Genomic DNA, 18852 nt, shown 5'->3' on the forward strand with positions numbered 1-18852 from the left:
GCTCAAGATCTGGTCTCCAAGGCAACGGCCACACTCCTCCCCAGAGCACCCTCACCCCCAACCTCTCCCTGGCCATAGGCACAGGCTGTACCCAGCTCTTGGGGCATCATGCCAACTGGGACAGAGCTCTGTGCTACTTAGGGCTGATGGGAGAAGTGGAGACCCTCTGGGCTCTTCAAGGGCAATGCAGATAATAGGTAACCCATCCCTAGTTGTGTGTACAGGGCTGATTCCTCCTCCACGTGTTGAGTAAAACCTTCAGAGCTGGCATTCACTTCCACTTCCTGGGAGGAGCCGCACAGCACTGCTCGCTCCTGCCCATGAACAAGGAAGAGCTTGTGGGGCTCCCAATAGGTTCCAAATATAAGCATGGGCCGTGACCAACAGTCACTGGTGCATGTGCCCTGAAATGTCATGTCCCATGCACCATGGGTTCTGGACCACACAGTAGTCTGGTAGGAAGAATAGGAAAACGGCAAGGCTGTATGCATTCCACGTGCTCAGGTGAGAGCTGCCGAGGGACACTGGGAGGGCATGTGAGATTTCCTAGCACTGTCAAGAGAAGAACCACATGCCTGCTGCTGTAATCGCTCTGCATCACCTCCCCCCTCCAAAATGGACATCTCTCAATCCAGGTGCCTAATTCCCTGCCACATGTGGCCATGACCTCACCTCCTGGGCAAAGGTAGGCAGCAGATATGCTGGTCTCATGCCCATCCCTCCAAAGGTGCTTAAAAAGCCCAAGCTCAGTTCTCGTTTGCCCAGCCAGGTGAACATGCCTGTTGCCTAGGAATTGGCATGACCTGGCTGCCAGACCCATTACCTGTTCTCCTCTGGGTCTGACCCACACTCCACCTTGCTTGGCTTCTGTTCCATTCACTTCAATTCCATCCAGGATGCCCTCCAGCACGCCAAGAGACTGGGGTGGGCACAATGGCCCCCCCGGCACACCCACAGGCCACCCACCCCCTGCCACCCAGGCCCTAGGGCACAGCACCCATGGTGCCTGCCTCAGCACTTGGCCTTTCACACCATGCCCTGTGCCCCAAGGGGGGGCGGGCGGTGAGAGGGGCCAGGGAGTGGCAGGTGGTAGGGCTGAGGGCAAGGTGGGTGTGGGTCCGAGGAGGGGTCTTGGACTGGGGGAGTAGCTTTAGAGTCTTGTTCTGTCCAGAAGTCCCTGCAAAGAGAGGAGAGAAGCAGGGATAAGGCAGGGCCATGGTAGGAGTAGGTAGATAGGATTCCTTTGGTGGCAACATTTTGGGCTCTCGGGGGCTCATAAAAAGATGGTGGGGGGCATGGAGGGCAAGCACAGGGAGGGGATCTGGACAATCTGTTAGATCAACAGGTGCAGCAGGCAAGACTGGAGATACCCGTTCTAAGCCCCAGACCTGGGAAGGTATGGAGGAAAAGAATGAGGTGATCATGTACCATGTCTCAATCCTTTTTTTTTTATTTTAAGATTTTATTTATTTATCATGAGAGACAGAGAGAGAGAGAGAGAGAGAGGCAGAGACACAGGCAGAGGAAGAAGCAGGCTCCAGGCACCGGGAGCCCAATGCGGGACTCGATCGCAGGATCCCGGGACCACGACCTGAGCCAAAGGCTCAGCCACTGAGCAACCCAGGTGCCCTCCCATGTCTCAATCCTGATGTTCAATCAAGCACCTGGCCCTTGACAAAGCACCCATTAATCGTTAGCTATTGCTACCACCCCTCTCGTCGAGTTTTTGTAAGACTTATCAGTATTACAGGGCAAGAGGAGACCCAAAATGAGCAGTTTTCAGCCCAGGTGCGGGGGGGTACTCAAGAAGGAAGCGTGGGGTGTGGGGGCAACATCCAGCGATCATGAACCCCCACCTGAGTGCCTTTATGGAGAGAGATGTTGAAAATAATGGGGAGCTGACATCCCCCCCTGCTGCTGACCAAATTATGACTCCCCAGTCCCAGTCCCCCAAGGACTCCAGAACTTCCTGTCCAAGGTCCCAAATCACACTTCCCAGCCTGAGGATCAGACTTCCCAGTTGGCTTAAGTGTGCTGCCACCCACCAGGACAGCAAGGGAAAGGGGAAAGGAAACCAACATGTGCCACCTGAATACATAATATATGCCCCCTCCGGGGTGGGCATCAGAACTCTACAGATGAATTTGCAGGCTGGATCATTCATTCCCATGCATGTAGCTAGGAAGCAGGTGACTCCGGGATTAGAACCTCACAGCCTGTCTCAACGCTAGTGTTGGTCCACTAGCTGGGGTCCAGGGCAGTGCCAGCCCAGGGCCCACTGTTCTGTCCACACCGCCCCTCTGACCACAGGTGACAGACCTGAGGCATACTGCAGCCTGTGCACACACAGGCAGGTGTGGGCATGTGAGTGGGGGACAAAGGGTACAGTTCCCCACACACAGCCTCCATCACGTGGCTGCAGTTGCAGACACCTCACTCCTGGGCCCCCCGCCCCACCCCCAGGAACTGATAAGGAGCCAGGGTGGGAGGGGAGACAGAGATAAGTCAGGTCACTGGGCAGGGCAGGGCAACAGGACAGGGCCTCTGCACCCCACCGAGCCCCCAGCTGGAAGAACATGGCAGGAGCACAGAAGGGTGGCTCATGGTGCCTCTGCTACCCCCACAGACCAGGACTGGGCACTGGGGGCTGGACAGGAGACTGAGGGGGGGGGCAATGAGCGGGGAGTCTTAGCCCAGGGAGCCGTCAAGAAAGTAGGTCAAGTTTTTCTTGGCTTGTGAAGAAATTCCTGTTATAAATTTATAATGGCGTAGCCAGCCCTAAGGGGTAGAGGTAGGGGGAGGAGAAGGAGTGGGTGGGGATGCCCAGGGACTGGGCACTGGGGCCTGCTACTTGAGAGGTAGGGGGCCAGGGAAGTCGTAGGGGTGCGACTGCACAAGTGAGGGCTATTTTGCGTCACCTCTGTTTCCACTTCTATCTGCGCCCCAGCGAGGCTTCCTTTGGTCGTCTGTCTGCATTTGAATGTGTGTGTGTGTGTGTGTGTGTGTGTGTATGTGTCTGTCTGTCTCTCTCTCTCTCTGGGTCTGGGTGTCTCCCTGTCTCCCCCCTGAGGCTGTGCCTCGGTGCTTGGCACACCCTGGCTGCGGTGCTGCCCTCGCCTGTCTCCTGCCCACCTGGCACGCTGCCACCACTTGTTTACAGAAGCTGGAAAAATCCACTCGCCAGCCGGAGGCCCAAGCGCCCCCAGGGATGGGAGGAGGCAAGCACAGGAGTGGGCATGCTGAGAGAAGGGCAGCCCCCAGGAGCAGGCCCTGGGGGCAGGCCCAGAGGACCAGGGTATATGGGAATGGGTATTAGCAGCTGGGGGCCAGGCCAGGCGGGCAACACTAGCAGCAGCCACAGGGCCCGGACAGCTCCTACCTGGGGCCATAGCTCCAAAGGACCCCCTCCTCCTGCTCCCTGCCACTGCCAGTTGCTACAGGGCACACCTGGGGTAGTGCCAACCTAAGCCACCATGTTTATTTTCCCTTCCTCCTCCCCAGCCCAGCCTTCACTCCAAATGTGTCTGGGCACTGCCAAGGGCTTGCACGTGCCTGCTGGGGGGAGGGTCAAGCTCTCTCTCTGCCCCACCTCTGTGCTGAGCTGAATGGTGCTCTGGTGCCCTGGCCATGCTGACCCTTGTCAAGGGGCAGAGGAGCAAGGTGCTGCCCTCATGCTCAGGGCACCCTCACGTGGCACCCAGCAAGAGCCTGGAGAACCCCGGGGGACCCCTGGGCTCTAGGGACATACCTGGACCTCTGAGACATCATAAGAGCAAACAGAGGGTCCAGCATGCAGGGAGGTGGATAGCATGTGAGCCTGGGTTAGTTGTGGGAATGAAAAGCTCAGCCGGGAAGAGGGGGTGAGGTAGGGATGTCCACCCTGCAGGGCAGCCTCTATTCCCTCTTCCTGGAGTCTAGCTTAATTCCCCAAGCTCCTTCCTGGCACTCGGCCTGCAGAGGTGGAGGCTCAGCCTGAGGAAGGGGAGGTGGAGCTGTGGGGTTCTGAGACTAGACTGGACTGCCGGATGGCAAGACCCACCTGTCAGGTGGGCTGGCCACCCACTCCCTCTTTGTCGGATAAGAGCTGTTGGGTGGCAGTATGGGCAAGGTGCCCGCGGAGGGGGAAGCATTTCATTAAGCTTAAGTGCTTTTGCAACGGGGTGTGGAGGGGGACAGAGACAAGAGGCCAATGCAGCATCCATGGGCACCATGCCAGGTTCCCACTGCTGGGCTGCCCCACTCTGTAGTCCTGTGGGCCCAAGGGGCCTCTCTGGCCCCAAATTCTACACACACGACTCCTCTGAGTGTCTGCTCTTGGCTTTGGCCCCATCTGTGTGGGGCCCTCGGACTTTGTCCTTAATGCTCTAGAGAAAGCCCAGCCCTCCTCCTTGCCAACCATGAAGGAAGAGACACACATGTATAGAGGGGGCTGAGAAAAGTGGAGAGAGAGGAGGAGGAGAGGGGCAAAAGGGATGATGGAGGAAGAGGGGGAGAAAGATGAGGAGAGGCAAGAACAAAGAGATGGGCAGGGGTGGGGGGGTCGAGCTGGGATGACAATGAAGTAGAGGGAAAGGCAGCAATGAGATGGGGGATGGGGGACAGAAGGGGTGAGGTAGGGAGGAGAGACAAATGAAGGAGAGGGGAGACAAAGAGAGAAAGGTAACAAAGAAAGATGGGTGGGGGGTGCTTCATGCCCCGCCTAAGTCCCACCCCACAGAGGCTGGGGGAGGGGGGAAGTAGAAATGGTTTCCACGGTGACAGCTGGTTCTTGGTGGCCTGGCATGTGGGTTATTAATAGTGCTGTGGGTAGGTTCACGCCTCCCTTTCCCCTTCCCCTTTGCCTGATGCTAGGGTGGGGGGCAGTACTCCCCCCCCATAGCCTGGCATCAATACCCTGACTCCACACTATGGGTGCCAAGAAGGGTGATGCTAAGGGGCCCAGGTGGCCACTGTAGCCCAAATATACACAGGGGCATGCACAGGCAAACACAGGCATCTGTGTGCACACAACCGCTGTGCCAACGTGGGCTCCCACGGGCAGCCACAAACACCAATAGCCCCAGGGAAGTCTGGTGAGAGTGAAGGCTACAGCACAACACAGGCCCCCGTGTGGAAGGGTAGGTAGGCACCTCTTAGGGTTAGGACCCTCTTTCTACTTTCCCAGGTCACCCTATTTTATTCTCAGGTATGGACTGAGTAGGACTGCCCCACCCAACTCACTGTTAGACTTGTGCCAGGAAAGAGAAGAGAGTGAAGGCGGGAAGAAAGGTACTATTTGGCAGGAATGAGATGGCAGAGGAATACACAGACCAGCTTGGCAAGCAGGAGGGAAGAGAAGAGGGAGGCAGCACTCCTTGGTGGGCTCTCACTGGCCCCCTGAGATGGGATTCTGGAACTTAAGAGCAGTGACCCTTAAGCCTGCTCTCCTAGCTCACCAAGGGGCCCTGGAGGCTAGAGAATGAGAGATGGGGGTAGGGGATATGACATGGGGGGCGAATGGTTACTTAAACAAAAGATCCTCTCCCCCCAAAGAATATAACAGGAAACTCCCCCCTGCAGATCAGAGACAGAAAGACATAAACAGCAGCCTTGACTTGGGCCAGATGCCCAGTATTAACATCAAAGACTGGAAAGATTGTGTGCATCCTACCCCCCCACCGCCATAACCTTAACCACCTGCTGCTCTCCTCTCCCCCTTCCCACCCCAGGCCAGCTCCAGTCAGGTATCAAGGTGGGTGCCCAAGGTCTAGAGGTCAACTCCATTCCCCACGCCCACAGCCACGCTCCAGAGCTTAGCCTCTTCCCTGCCAACCCACAGAACTTCTTGCCTCTGTCCCAGTTCCCCTCCGGAACGGGAAGGGAAGCAGGAGATCCAAGTAGCCAAGAAGGCAGTTAGGAGCACCCCCAAGCTGGGCATGGCATATTCTCCCCCCTCCCCGCCCCCCCCCACCCTCAGCAGCCAGCCGGGGAGGGTAATCGGAGCTGGGAGCTAGGGCAGCTGAATGCTAGAGGCATGAATGTCACGGGGCCAAGGCACTCGCTGCAGATGGCACCATGGGCACAGAGCTTGGGGTCCTCCCTTCCCCACTCTCTTCTTCCCAGGAGGCCATAGAGTTGTCTGCAAGCCCTGGGGAGCATCGCCCAGGAGGGAAGGGAACCGTGGAGGCGCAAAGACAGGCAGGGATGTTCTCCCAGGCACCCCAGGGACGCGGGACTTAGCCCCCACCCAGGCAGAACTGGCAGAGGCAGAGAGAGGGGGCGGGGAGAGGGAGGGAGAGTGAAAAAGGGAGAGAGGGAGGGAGGGAGAGGGAGGGAGGGAGAGAGGGAGGGGGGAGAGAGAAAGAGACGGCGCGAGCGCTAGAGAAGGGGGAGAAGGGGAGGGAGGGAAGGGGAGAGAGAGATTGAAAATTGTGTGTGTGTGAGTACGTGTGCGCGCGCGAAAGAGACAGCAGGAGAGAGCGAGAGAGCGCGCGAGCAAGTGAATGCAGCTGAGTCTCCGGCACACACACAGACACGTGCAGACACACACACTCACCCCGCATGCGCAGAGCCCGGCGCCCGGTTCCAGCAGATATTCAGAGCCCTCCCCAGCCCACACATGCATAAAACACGCACACATGGATGCGCGCACCACACACCCACTCACTGATGTGTACAAAAACGCCGATAGCCACCAATAGCCGATAGCCTCGGGTCCGCGTTCCCCTTCCCCCGCCCACGCGCCTGGGTAAAAGAGAAAATGAAACAGCTTAGGCTCTGGAAGCCAAGAACTCATCTCTTCCTTACAAGAGGAAGACCGGAGGAAGGAGGGGAGGTGGGCTGGGGCTGCTCCTTGCCACTGCTGGGGGTGAGGCTGTGCCCCTGGCCCTAACTTCTAACCTGAGTCCCCTGTCCCCAGACTGAGGGCTCACCCTCAGAGCAGGGACGAAACCATAGTATTTCCTGGGCACCAGTGAGTTCCACCTTGCTTTCCTTGTCTTCCGGGGGAACTTCTGTCCCCTCCCTCTGGACCACTTCATACAAAGGCATGCTAGAAGGAGGCCCCCTTTGTTACCTCAACCTTGGCCTACCAGGGAGGAGGGCAGGCAACCCACTATGCCCGAAAACCATATGCCTCCACCGCCACCACCATCACCACCACACACTGGCCCCAGATGCCTCTGTGAGAGATTGGGAACGATCTCTGGTTCCAGGGGGCAGGTGGATCCCCACCCTGGAGCATGCAGCCCCCAGAAGAACAGGAGAACCCATGGGCATTGCTTATCAAGCCAGGACGTGACAGGGTTTGACCACAGGTGTCAGGCCACATTATGTTATTTATCCTCGCTTGGAGTGAGGGGGCATCATTGTCTCCAGATGAGGAAAACTCAGGCCAAAGTCAGCAACTGGTGAATGGCAAAAACCCAGCCTCCAACTCCCAGCCAGTGCTCTTTCCACTATAAGCATGCTTGCCTCCCTCCCCAAGAGGCACAAGTCCCCTTTGCAACCGTGAGAACTGGAGTTGAGATTAACTTCCCAACCTTGAAGCTCCCCAGTGACCCACCACAGGGCATCCCTGTACGGTCTTTGCTTGCACCTGCAAGAGGAAGTGCTGAAGAAAAGGGATTTTGGGGAGAGAGGAATCTCATCACCAGACTCACCACAGTAGAGAGGCAACTCAGGACAGACCCTGGCCCTCAAGGTGCCACACCCACCCGCTGGTCTTTACTCAGTGCCACCACCCTTCACACAAATGCCCCCTTGGTGCAGGGATGGGGACTCTGGTATCTATCAGCTGGTGCTAGATCCTGGGTGACTAACTAATGGTTAAGTAGCTGGACGCTGGGTCTCCAGCAGAGAGGTAGGGTGTTGTACTCTACATGCCAGAGGTAGAGGGGCTCCAGCTTGCAAAAACTTATAGGGGAGAGAGATGTGATATGAAGGCGGAGGAGGCTGGAGATTAGGAACCCACTATCCTCCCCAACCCCCACCCCATTCCTATGAAGTCTGGAGATCCAATTCTCTACCCAGCTTCCCCAAGAAATCCAGGGGATCCCAGACCCACAGGCTTCCTCATTATAACAGCTAACACATACAATGCTTTTATGCACCAGGCACTTTTACAAGCATTTTATATATTCTAACTCCTCTCATCCTCAAAAAGCTGAATGAGATAGGTATTACCATTCTCAATGTACAGATAAGGCAAGGGAGAGGTTAAATTGATTGCCCAAGGTTATACAACCAGCAAGTGGCAGAGCTGGGCCTGCCAACCCAGGCACTCCAGCTCCCAAAAAAGAAGAAGAAAAAAATCCCTTCTCTTAAGCATTTTATTATCTGCTAAAGGAACAATACCTTGTTCTTTGATCCAGCTGTCTCCCCTGTGACTGAGCCTCAACTTCCCCTTCTGTAGTGGCCAATGGATTATCTAATGTAGAACCACTACCAATGCCATCTCATCCAAATAGGTCATGGCTAGAGGGGAGCATGGCTAGAAATGCTTGGTGCCCCCTGGGTTCTGGGCTCCCTGCTCCATTACCTCCTGCCCCAATTCCCACTCTGGGCTGGAGCCTACACTCATGAGACAGGGCCTCACTCAGCCCCCCACATAATCTGGGCAGCTGTACCCTCAGGACCAGGCTCTGAGGCTGGGCAAAGGGCACAGCTGTTGGGCATCTCTGAGGTGGATCTCAGCTGCCAGGGGTGTGGAGAAAGGCCATTGTGAGTACTGCCACTGACCCTGCTCAGTTGAGCCCTGCCAACTCCCGCCACTGCCCATGGGGGTGACTGTTTCCAGTGGGTCAATGTGGTGGGGAGCCTCCTCACTGGCTCTCTTAGGAGCTAGCTGGCTGTAGGCCGCATACCAGGGGCTTCCACTCCACTGGTGTGCCCTGGCTGAGCATGCCAGCCTAAGAGGTCAGTGTGTGCTGTCACTGACCCCTGTCCCCCCCTTCTCAGACCCTAAAACTTGCTGCTGCAGCTGCAGTGCTGAGGAAGCGCAGGATGTCCTGAGCAGCCAGCTGAGCCCCCCACACCCCCCCACCCGAAACCTCTTGGTGACCCCAGAGGCAGGGCAGGCGGGGCGAGGGGCGGGGTTTGAGGATTAACAACTGGAAAAGTATGAGGCTCATCACTGCCAGTTCCCAGCTCTGAGAAAGGAGGCTGTGGCAGAGACAAGAACATGGGTAGACAGGGGGCAGCGACCGGGTGAGAGAGAGTTCCAGACTGTCAGAGAAACAAGGAGAGGGGAAAATCAGACACAGCAAGACAGGGCAAAGAAAGACAGCGCGTTAGAGAGAAATTCCAAGTCAAAAATACACATCGCTCACCCAGACACTCACCAGCATACGGCCTCCTAAGGAAGGCTTCCAAGTTTAGACAGGAGGGCAGAGGTGGGAAGAGGGGCCAGACTCATGGTGGGAGGCAGGAACTCCGCTGGGGGCAAGTCAATGGCCCCAGGAAAGGCTCAGGGAAAGGCTCAGATAAACGACCCTGGCAGAAGCCGCTAGATCCCACATTTGCTTTTAAGGTGGCGATAGGGACCGCTCCCTAGGAGCTGGCTCTCCCCAACTCCACCCCCTCCCCCCCAGCAGCTAGGATAATCTCAGCTGCTGGAAGCCACTGGACATTGCTTCAGCCCCATGACTCGGCCCTCTGGAACCCCCCTGACCCTGCTCTCATTGCTCTTGTTTCTCTGTCCCTCAAAAAAAAAAAAAAAAAGGCTGAGAATGGAGGAAGACAGGAGGAAGCTCAAGAGAAAAAAAAATCTACAACTGTGTGTGCATCTAGGGGTGCGCCTGACTGCATGGCTACAGTGTACAGTGTGCACGTCTGGGGGTTGTCTGGACACAGCTGTGGGCGTGGACCTGTGACTGCATAGACCTGAGCCTTGTGAATGCCTACTGCACCTGAGTCCCTGAGACTGTGTGCAAATGAGCACACCTGTGTCTGGAGTTCCCAGTCAATCAATTAACAAGTATTTACAGAGCACTTCCTGTGCTAGGCTCTGGGTGGGATCCAGAGCTCCTGGAGTGATTCTCTGAGGTCTTAAGGAGCTCACCACCTAAGCAGTGGGGGGATGACAAGTGATAGAGACTGATAATATTATCGTGAATGCATGTGTTGCACCATTATGCAGGAGGACTCTTTTCACAGAGATGAATTTGATTTTCCTTGGAGTAGAGGTTTTGTTGTATCCAGAACCTTAGAGATCCACAGTAAGAGTCCAGGAAAATACTTGTTGCTAAGTTGTATACACATGTGTTGATGTGTAACTGTGTTTGCTTTTTACTGAGTGACAGGCACTGTCAAGGCAGGCAATGATGCCTGTGTGACTGGGCTCATGCTAGCACGTGTGTGCCTGTGAGTGACAGGGTCTTTTGTAATGTGCGGCTGTGTGCAATTGCTCTGTGTTCATGCATGCATTCGATAGTGACTTTTTCTGTGTGGGTGACAGCAACTCCTCCTTGCCCCTGTGTGTGACAGCATCTCCGTGTGACCCTGTGCGTGGGTATGTGCATAGGTTGGTCTCCCCACTCTTGGTCTCCCGTGGGTGTGTCCCACCCCTGTGAGCTCTCCCCAGCAGCGGCAGCCTGCCTCTTCCCTTGTCCCCATGTGGGTGTGTCCAACAGCTCCTGTCCTTGAGTCTGCCTGGGTGTCCCTGGGTGTGCATGCATGTGGCTGTCTGTGTGGGCATATCTCTGTGCCTGCATGTCACATTTGCTTCCCCTCCCTCATGGAGGACAACAGCCCCCTTCATCCCTTCCCCTTCCCGGGGCCAGAGCCAGCATTGAGGGGCAGGCTCCTATCCCACTGGCTTTCCTTCTGCGACCTCCACCCCTGTAAACGGTGGCTCTCTCCTTTGGCCCTATCATCCCTGTCCCCCGCCCCAGGCCTTTCTTTCACACCGGACAAGGGAGGGCCCCAGGCACAGAAGGGGCACCAGAGACACGTTGCAAGGGGAGGGAAACAGGGGGGGCAGACTACACAGGTCCCTTCCTCCCTCTCTTCCCCAACCATACTAGCTTGCAACTCTCCTGATCATCTAGGGACCCTCAAATACACTCCCCCCTACATACACACTCCCTCCCCTCCAAGCAGCGTTTTTGCAATTAGGAGTGTTGCAACCAGAGAGCCATGCTCAATTGGGGAGGCGGGTGGAATGGGGGGGGAGGCTTCCCTCTCCCGGGGCCTGTGCAAGCCCACCCCCACCCCACTCAAACAGCCATCCGCAGCTGCAGGCGCCTTTGCAAAGGCCACTCAGCCTCGGCCACGGCCTCGGCCTCTGCCTGGGAGGCTACGGGTGGGGGCTGGCGCGGGGGGGGGGGGGCAGGCCTCCGGCGCACCGTAAACAAACCGCGGCGGGCGGGGGAGCTCCGGCGGCCGGCAGCGGGGCCGGGCCCGGGAGTGCGCAGCAGACGGGCCGGACAGAGGCCGGGCGGGCCCTCGAGGGGGAGGCCTGGACGCCATCTCTGCCGGCGAACCCCGGGGCCCACCGACCTCCCAGCAACACCTCCCTTCCCCAGGGTGTAAGTTGCGAGCTCCCGGACTGTGACAGGGTGACCGGGACGCCGGGGAGAGCCGAGGCTGGCAGCAGGTACCCCCGGCGCCCCCAGCCCGCCGGGGAGCTGGCCCCAGAGCCCCACGGCTTTGCATAATCAATTGCGAGGCATTTGCATATTAATGCCCCCTCGCTCCCTCCCTCTTACCTCGGCGTGGCGCGCTGGACAGGGCTGGGCAGCGACGCAGGGTCTCAGCGCCCCGTGCCGGGGGCGTCCATGGGGGGCCGGTGGGGCCCGGGCCGCCCGCCTCCAGCGCCCGGGTGTGAGTGCGAGTGAGCGCGGGGGGGGGCGGGGGGCGAGTGTGGCGGCCCCGCGGCTCCTCCGGCAGAGGCGGCGGCCGCTCTTGGCTCCTCCCTCCCCCGCCCCGCTCCGGCTGGGGCTCGGGCTCGGCGCGCCCGGCCGGCTCGCGGCTGCTCCCTGCAGGCCGCCGCGCCGCCGCCGGCCCCCGCCCCCCGCCCCCCGCCCCCCGCCGCGCCCCGGGACCCCGGCCAGCCGCCCCGCCGCCCCTCGGCCGCCTCTGCCCCCGCCCCGCTCGCACTCGCCCGCCCCACTCCCGGCGCCGCCGGCAGGAGTGGTGCTCGGTGACATATTTTAAAAAATAGCTTTGGCTTGCTGGAAGAATCGGAGGTTTTTGGGTTTGCACCACGGGGATGGAGAAGGGAATATAGACGGGCCGCCTGCACCTTCTAAGTCGGGGAGAAAGTCTAAATACCAAGCCCTAGGAGCTTTAGAATTTGTTTCTGAGTTCAGGGGCCCTTCTTTGCCAGTTACTCACTGTGTGACCTTGAGCAAATCACCACCGCTCTCGGGACGGAGCTTCCTCAACCTTAAAATGTTAGGGCTGGGCAAGTGACCCCTGAGGTCCTTTCTCCCTCAATCATCCCACGTTTTTAATCCTTTTGGAGGTTTACTCCCTATTACCCCCTCCCCTTCTCATTTCTAACATTATTACCTGATCCACTGCCTCCTCTTTCAAATGTCACCCTCTTTCAATATAGGCTTTCTATTCACTGCCACCAGCTATTTCCTCAACAACTGGTCCCCTTGGTGAGCTGGGGAGGGGGCAAGGCCTGCCCTACCTCCTCAACTCTCAGCCCTACAGTGGTGGTATTTCCTCTTGTGTTTGCCCCCACCCAAATCCAAATGGTACTAGGGCCAAACTAAAGAGGAGGGCAGGCTGCAAAAAAAGGATCTTCTTCCCCAAAGGAGAGGTCTCCGCCATTCCAGCTCCACCTCCCATGTGCGTGCACACACACACACACACACACACACACACACACACACCTGCATTCATGGATATAAAACCATCTCAGTGACGCCAGAGCCCCTTTCATCTCAGGATCTCCCAGCGCCAGGCAGAACCCTAATTACCCCAGCACCCCCCTGGTCCCGCCGGTTCCCCCACTATCATTAGCCCAGTTTTACCAGCGGGGGCCACAGCCTTCCCTTGGCTCCCAGGGCGGAGCCCAGTCTCTATAGTCTGCTCTTGGGAAGGTGTGTGTGTATGTGTGTGTCTGTGTGTGTGTGTGTGTGTGTGTGTGTGTGTGTGAAGGGGAGCTGCTCTACCAATTGCCCAGTTTATAATGGGCAGAATCACTTGCCAAGTGGGGCTCTAAGTCTATCTGAGTCAGGCTGCCCTTGTTCATATTATCCTCAGGCTCTTGCCTCCTCAGCTCTGTTGGAGCGACTCCTCTTGGGGGGAGAGCATAATTGGGGTCTGCAATGCATAGAGGAGGGGAGAGGAGGGTGCCTCTCTTGGGACCCCTTGGAATCCTGGGGATGAGAGGGGCAGCTGGGATGAAACCCACAGGATGCAGAGTGGGTGGTGATGAGGACTATACAGTGGGTGAAGGGAGCCTGCAGGGTGCAGAGTCAGCATGCAATAAGTGAACCTGTGGGTTCAGCCTGGGCTTGCAGTGGACATGCACCAGCTCAGTGTGGGGCAGTAGGCTGCATCGTGCAGCATCAGGGCAGTGTGCAGTGCGAAGTGACTGTCTTCGGGTCAATGCCACGTCCTCGATGATCATGTTTGGCTGAAACCCGGGGGAGCAAGGCTGTAATGTGCAATGCTTAGGGTGCATGCTCTCTCCTGTATGGAAATAGTCTCTTGGGATTAGCCTGCCCAGGGAGTTGAGATGGAATCCCTGTGCATGGGATACATTTATGAGATGAGCTGCATTTATACTCTGCACCCGTCAGGCAGAACCAGGAGGCAATGGGGAAGTTTGGCACTAATCTGGATTAGGACAGGGTGACGGAGTCCAGAGCGGGAATACGAAGTGCTATGGTTTTGTCTCCCTTCCACTATGGCTTCCCCCACATCTCTGACGAAAGGCCCTAAAGATATCTAGTGAGGGAGACTTTTTGAAATCCTAGACCCAAAGCCATAGAAAATGAAGTGCTTCCTGATCCATCTCCCTACCTCCCCCAGGGGCAGAATGGGGCAGCTTGAACTCAAAGACCAAAGTTTACCATTCCCATCTTCTCCTTACCTCTCTTCCTTGGCTCCCAATATGGGCTGGTAACAGACCTGGGCAAGGGCAAAGTCAAGGGCACACTGCCTCCAAAGCAGGCATCCCGCCAGATGCCGGGATCCAGCCCAGGTCTGGAGTTATAGCCCCTGCCTGTTATTGCATCAGCCCCCTTCCCACCCCACTCATCCTGCCTACCCCCATTTCTTGAAGCTTCTAGCTCCTCTCAGAGTCATTTCAGCCCCAGCTTTTGTTGTCTCCTTGCCAGGAAACCCCCACCCGGGGCCGCAGTCTCCTCTCATCCCCCCCACCTCTGCTTTAGGGCCCAATCCCTGGGGATAGTAGGGGGGTGGGGCACAAGTAAGGATGGATAAAGACCCTCTGAGGGGGATCTGCCTGAAGGCCCCCTCCCTCTTAGATTTTGGTTGCCAAGGAGGCAGCAGGAACAGCCTGTTCTCTGGGCTCCCATCGGAGCAGCTATGCCTGGGCCCCGCCTTCTCTCCTTTCCTCCTTCCTTTCCTCTCAGACTGTTGCTAGGAAGCACCCCAAGATTTCTCAGGGTCCCCCCTAGAAGCCAGAGGATCCAAATATCTTTCTGAAGAGCTTCCCCAAAAGCCTGGAAGCTAAGACCCCACACAGTATCCTCTACCCCTGCCAAGAAGCCACAAACAGTTGGGGGTGAGGGAAACAAGGGACAGGCCCTGGACCAACCTGCCCTGGAACTACTGCCAGGGCCCAAGCCTCAGTAACCCCACCTCTCCCCCATTTCCAGCTCCTGCACTCTGGGTGATGTCAGCAAGTGATGAGGTGTCCAGCGGATACCCCTTGACTCTGCAGACACAGCCCCACTTATTGGGGAGTTCTGGAAAAGCAGCAGGGGAAACCAGCTAAGAGAACCCAACCCCCAGATGTTTCTCCCCCTTAGAGATCTTTCAATCGAGAAAAGGTAGTGGAAATGGAGAAAAGAAAGAGGTTTGAGCCTTACCACACTGCAGCCCTCCCCCTCCAATGAAAGGAGATGGGACAAGCTGGTGTGGAGGCCAGGAGCACACAGTGGTTCTCAGGGCCTGAAGGGAGGGGTGGTGGTGCAAAGGAAATGGCAAGCGGGCTTCCTTTCCCTGCCACTGTCCAGGCCTCAGGATCACAGGACGTCTCTTCTCTGAGCTAGGAAGGAGTGTGGAAAGGGGAGGCATCCTTCAGGGTGTTGGAGAGGAAGCTACTTCAATAATTAGTTCAAATTCTGCCTTTCATTGTCCTGGCTGGTCTCTTTCTGGACCTCTGTAGGGCAGGGGAAATCCAGGAACTATTTTAAAGTGGGTCCACATTGTAGGCTTCTCCCCCATCCTCTTCTCTCCCAGATAGAAAGAAAGTGGAGATTTTAATGTGGGACCTGTCGGAGAAGGGAATTGGTTTGGAACCAGCTGTGTATGAGTGTGTGGGAACAACTCTTCATGCCTCTGCTGCCAATTAACTCCCCAGAGCAGGGGGACTCAGGCAAGCTTCCAAAGAAAATGTTCCAGCTAGGGGAGGGGAATGACTCAGTTTCCCTGTGGAGAGAAGGGGAGCTGAAACCCTTTGTACCTTGTATGCTTACCAAGTATTTCAATGTTTCTGGGTCTAGACTCTTGCCACTTTTCCTTATATTTATTTTTCACCTAGAATGTCCCCATCCCTTTGGGCACCAAAACCCCTATTCCCTACAGCCTCTTATCTAACCCTAAGCCCCCACTCTGGCCTTTTTCTGCCTCTGTTCAGTGTTGCCATGTAACTCTACCTGGCTGGTTTCCATCTGCCCCACTTCTCCAGGTAGACCCCTTCCCCAGCCAGACCAGCCAATAAGATGAAGAGGTTGGAGCTTGGAACTAAGAGAGCAGAGGTGGGAGCTAAGCCTTTATCAGTGCTCAGGGGGGAAGAAACGGACAGCAAGAGAAAGTGGGGTAAGAAGGATTTTTGAGAGGGGCTGTATGGAAGGGCAGTTTTCCTCTATATCCAAAGAGGATGCTGATAACTTTTCTCTTACCCACAGGAGGATTTTCATAGAGTCCTATCCTTGGGGAAAGAGGATCCAGCCAGAGAGCCTGTGGGTCATAGGAAGCTAATGTGGTATGGAGGGAGGAAGTTTGTGGAGGTACCTGGGTGGCTCAGTGGGTTGAGTGTCTGCCTTCGGCTCTGGTCCTGATCCCAGGGTCCTGGGATCGAGTTCCGCATCCGGGCTCCCTGCTTAGCAGGGAGTCTGCTTCTCTCTCTCCTTCCACTCTTCTCCATGCTCATACTCTCTCTTTCTCTCTCTCTTTCGCTTACTCTCTCTTTCAAATAAATAAATACAATCTTTTAAAAGAAAGAAAAATTGTCTCTGATATTTACAGACTAGAGAAGCCAGACATTAAAAGCAGAGAAATTGAAGATGGCCCAAGTCCAGAGCTAAGGGGGTCCTTGTAGTCCCTTAGGAGTCCAGTCCTTGGGGGAACCCTGCCAAGCCTAGGAAAGGAGCTGCTGGTGAGAGGTGGGGGGACAAGGAAGGCAGATGGCCTGACTACAAAAGCCGCCTCCCTGCCTCTGTGAAGTGGGAAGAAGGTACCCCAGAGATCTGCCAGGCTTCCTGCCAGAGAGGGATGGTTGAAGCTCAGAATATCACTATCCTCAGGGCCCAGATAGTCCCCCAAATGTACCCAACACCCACTAACTCAGTCAGGAGCAGTCTCAAAGTTGACAGCTTCTCTCTAAGAGTGGCAGGCTGGGTGATGAGGGATGGGAGAGGAACTGTAGGATCTAAGGATGGCTCAGGGTCGGGGGCCCTGGGGCACTATAACCAGAAAGGAAGGAGAGGAAGGAGCAGACAAAGGGAAAGTGGGGATCTGGGAAAAAGGAGGGAGACCAGGTACATGTGAGGCCACACAGGAACAGGGTTTGTGGTCATCTCGAGTTTGAGTGTGTGTGTGTGGCTGGGGCAATTCGGAAGTTAAGTGTGGGGAGTCTGGGTTCTCCCCCCTTCCTGTTTTGGAAGCTTTAGCTCCTCATATTTGGCAGCTGTTTTGCAGAAGTACTCTTTCTTGGTGGTGTCACTTGAGTAGGCACAAAAGGGAGCAGAATGTAGGTGGTGTGGATGGGTCTATGGGGAGGGAGAAAGGCCATAGGCAGTGACCTCAGAGGGATGTGATCTGGCCCTCCTTCAGCAGCACTCGAACCCTCAGAACAGGAGTCCTTGTCTCTGTATTGTGATTTTGCTCCAATACCTGGGATCCTGTTATTATCTGTCACAAGGGCCACAAGTTTGCTTCCAGACCCTGAACACAGTGCTCTCCCAGATTCATTCCCCTGATGACTGATTTTGCCAGTGAAAGGGTTGCCAGAATGGTTGCTGGGGAATACGGATGGAACTTGGCCTCATGGACCGGGATATCAGGCTTAGGGTATCGGATGGGGGAGCTGAAAATGGGCGGTGGTGGAACTGGCTGGGGCCTCCATGCTTACTTTTGTCCTAGGTTATAAATGTTAGGGATGCTCTGCTCACAGGCCAGGGCAAAGGATAAGGGCTGTCTATAGGAAAGCTCAGACATTGGAGTCAGAGGGGAATAGTATTTGCTTCTGAGCTTCCTACTGGAGGGGGAAAAAAGAGCTAATGTCTAAAGGCCTAAATATAATTATGCACAATATGGTTCCATAGGATAAGCAAGACATCATATTGTTTTGTTTTAAATATTTTATTTATTTATTTGTCAGAGAGAGAGAGAGAGAGAGAGCGCTCACAAGCAAGGGGAGCAGCAGGCAGAGGGAGAAGCAGGCTCCCTGCTGAGCAAAGAGCCTGGTGTGGGACTCAATCCCAGGACCCTGGGATCATGACCTGACCAGAAGACACACTCTTAACTGACTGAACCACCCAGGCATCCCTATCATAGTATTTTTAATAAACTTAAAAAAATGGGTTTAGGGATCCCTGGGTGGCTCAGTGGTTTAGTGCCCGCCTTCTTTTTTTTTTTTTTTTTTAGTGCCCGCCTTCTGCCCAGGGACTGATCCTGGAGACCCAGGATCGAATCCCACATCGAGCTCCCTGCATGGAGCCTGCTTCTCCCTCTGCCTGTGTCTCTGCCTCTCTCTCTCTGTCTCTCATGAATGAATAAATAAAATCTTTTTTAAAAATGGGTTTAGGGATCCCTGGGTGGCGCAGCGGTTTGGCACCTGCCTTTGGCCCAGGGCGCAATCCTGGAGACCAGGGATCGAATCCCACATCGGGCTCCCGGTGCATGGAGCCTGCTTCTCCCTCTGCCTGTGTCTCTGCCTCTCTCTCTCTCTCTCTGTGACTATCATAAATAAATTAAAAATAAATAAATAAATAAATAAAAATAAAAATGGGTTTAGATATACAGGAAAAGATATAGTAGGGAGCCCCCATCTACCCCATACCCAATTTCTCCTTTTATTTAGCCTCTTATGTTAGTATGGTATTTTTTTTACAATGAATGAACTACTATTGGTATGTTATTATTAACTGATATCTATGCTTTTCTCGTATTTCTTAGTTTTCACCTAATGTTCTTCTTCTGTTCCAGGACAACATCTGGGAGGGATACCAAGTTACATTTAATAATTATGTCTCCTTGGGGATCCCTGGGTGGCTCAGCAGTTTAGTGTCTGCCTTTGGCCCAGGGCGGGGTTCTGGAGTCCCGGGATCGGGTCCCACATCGGGCTCCCTGCATGGAGCCTGGTTCTCCCTCTGCTTGTGTCTCTGCCTCTCTCTCTCTGTGTGTGTGTCTCTCATGAATAAATAAATTTTAAAAAATTATGTCTCCTTAAGTTCTCTTGGCTATGACAGTTTCTTAGACTTTCCTTAATTTTAATAACCT

General features: G+C 55.5%; 1 protein-coding gene across 1 annotated transcript in view; it reads right to left on the minus strand.

The window, feature by feature from the left end:
- The window catches only part of THRA (thyroid hormone receptor alpha), a 24845-nt gene extending 12909 nt beyond the window's left edge, over positions 1–11936 (minus strand). Inside the window, exons 1-2 of the mRNA XM_025440427.3 lie at positions 11688–11936; positions 824–1177 (exon numbers count right to left, since the gene is read on the minus strand). Coding sequence (XP_025296212.1) covers positions 824–876 — 53 coding nt within the window. The 5' untranslated portion in view covers positions 877–1177; positions 11688–11936. The remainder of the gene's footprint in view (positions 1–823; positions 1178–11687) is intronic.
- Between the last annotated feature and the right edge of the window lie 6916 nt (positions 11937–18852).

Source organism: Canis lupus, chromosome 9, assembly GCF_003254725.2.
Source record: "Canis lupus dingo isolate Sandy chromosome 9, ASM325472v2, whole genome shotgun sequence".
NCBI lineage: Eukaryota > Metazoa > Chordata > Mammalia > Carnivora > Canidae > Canis > Canis lupus.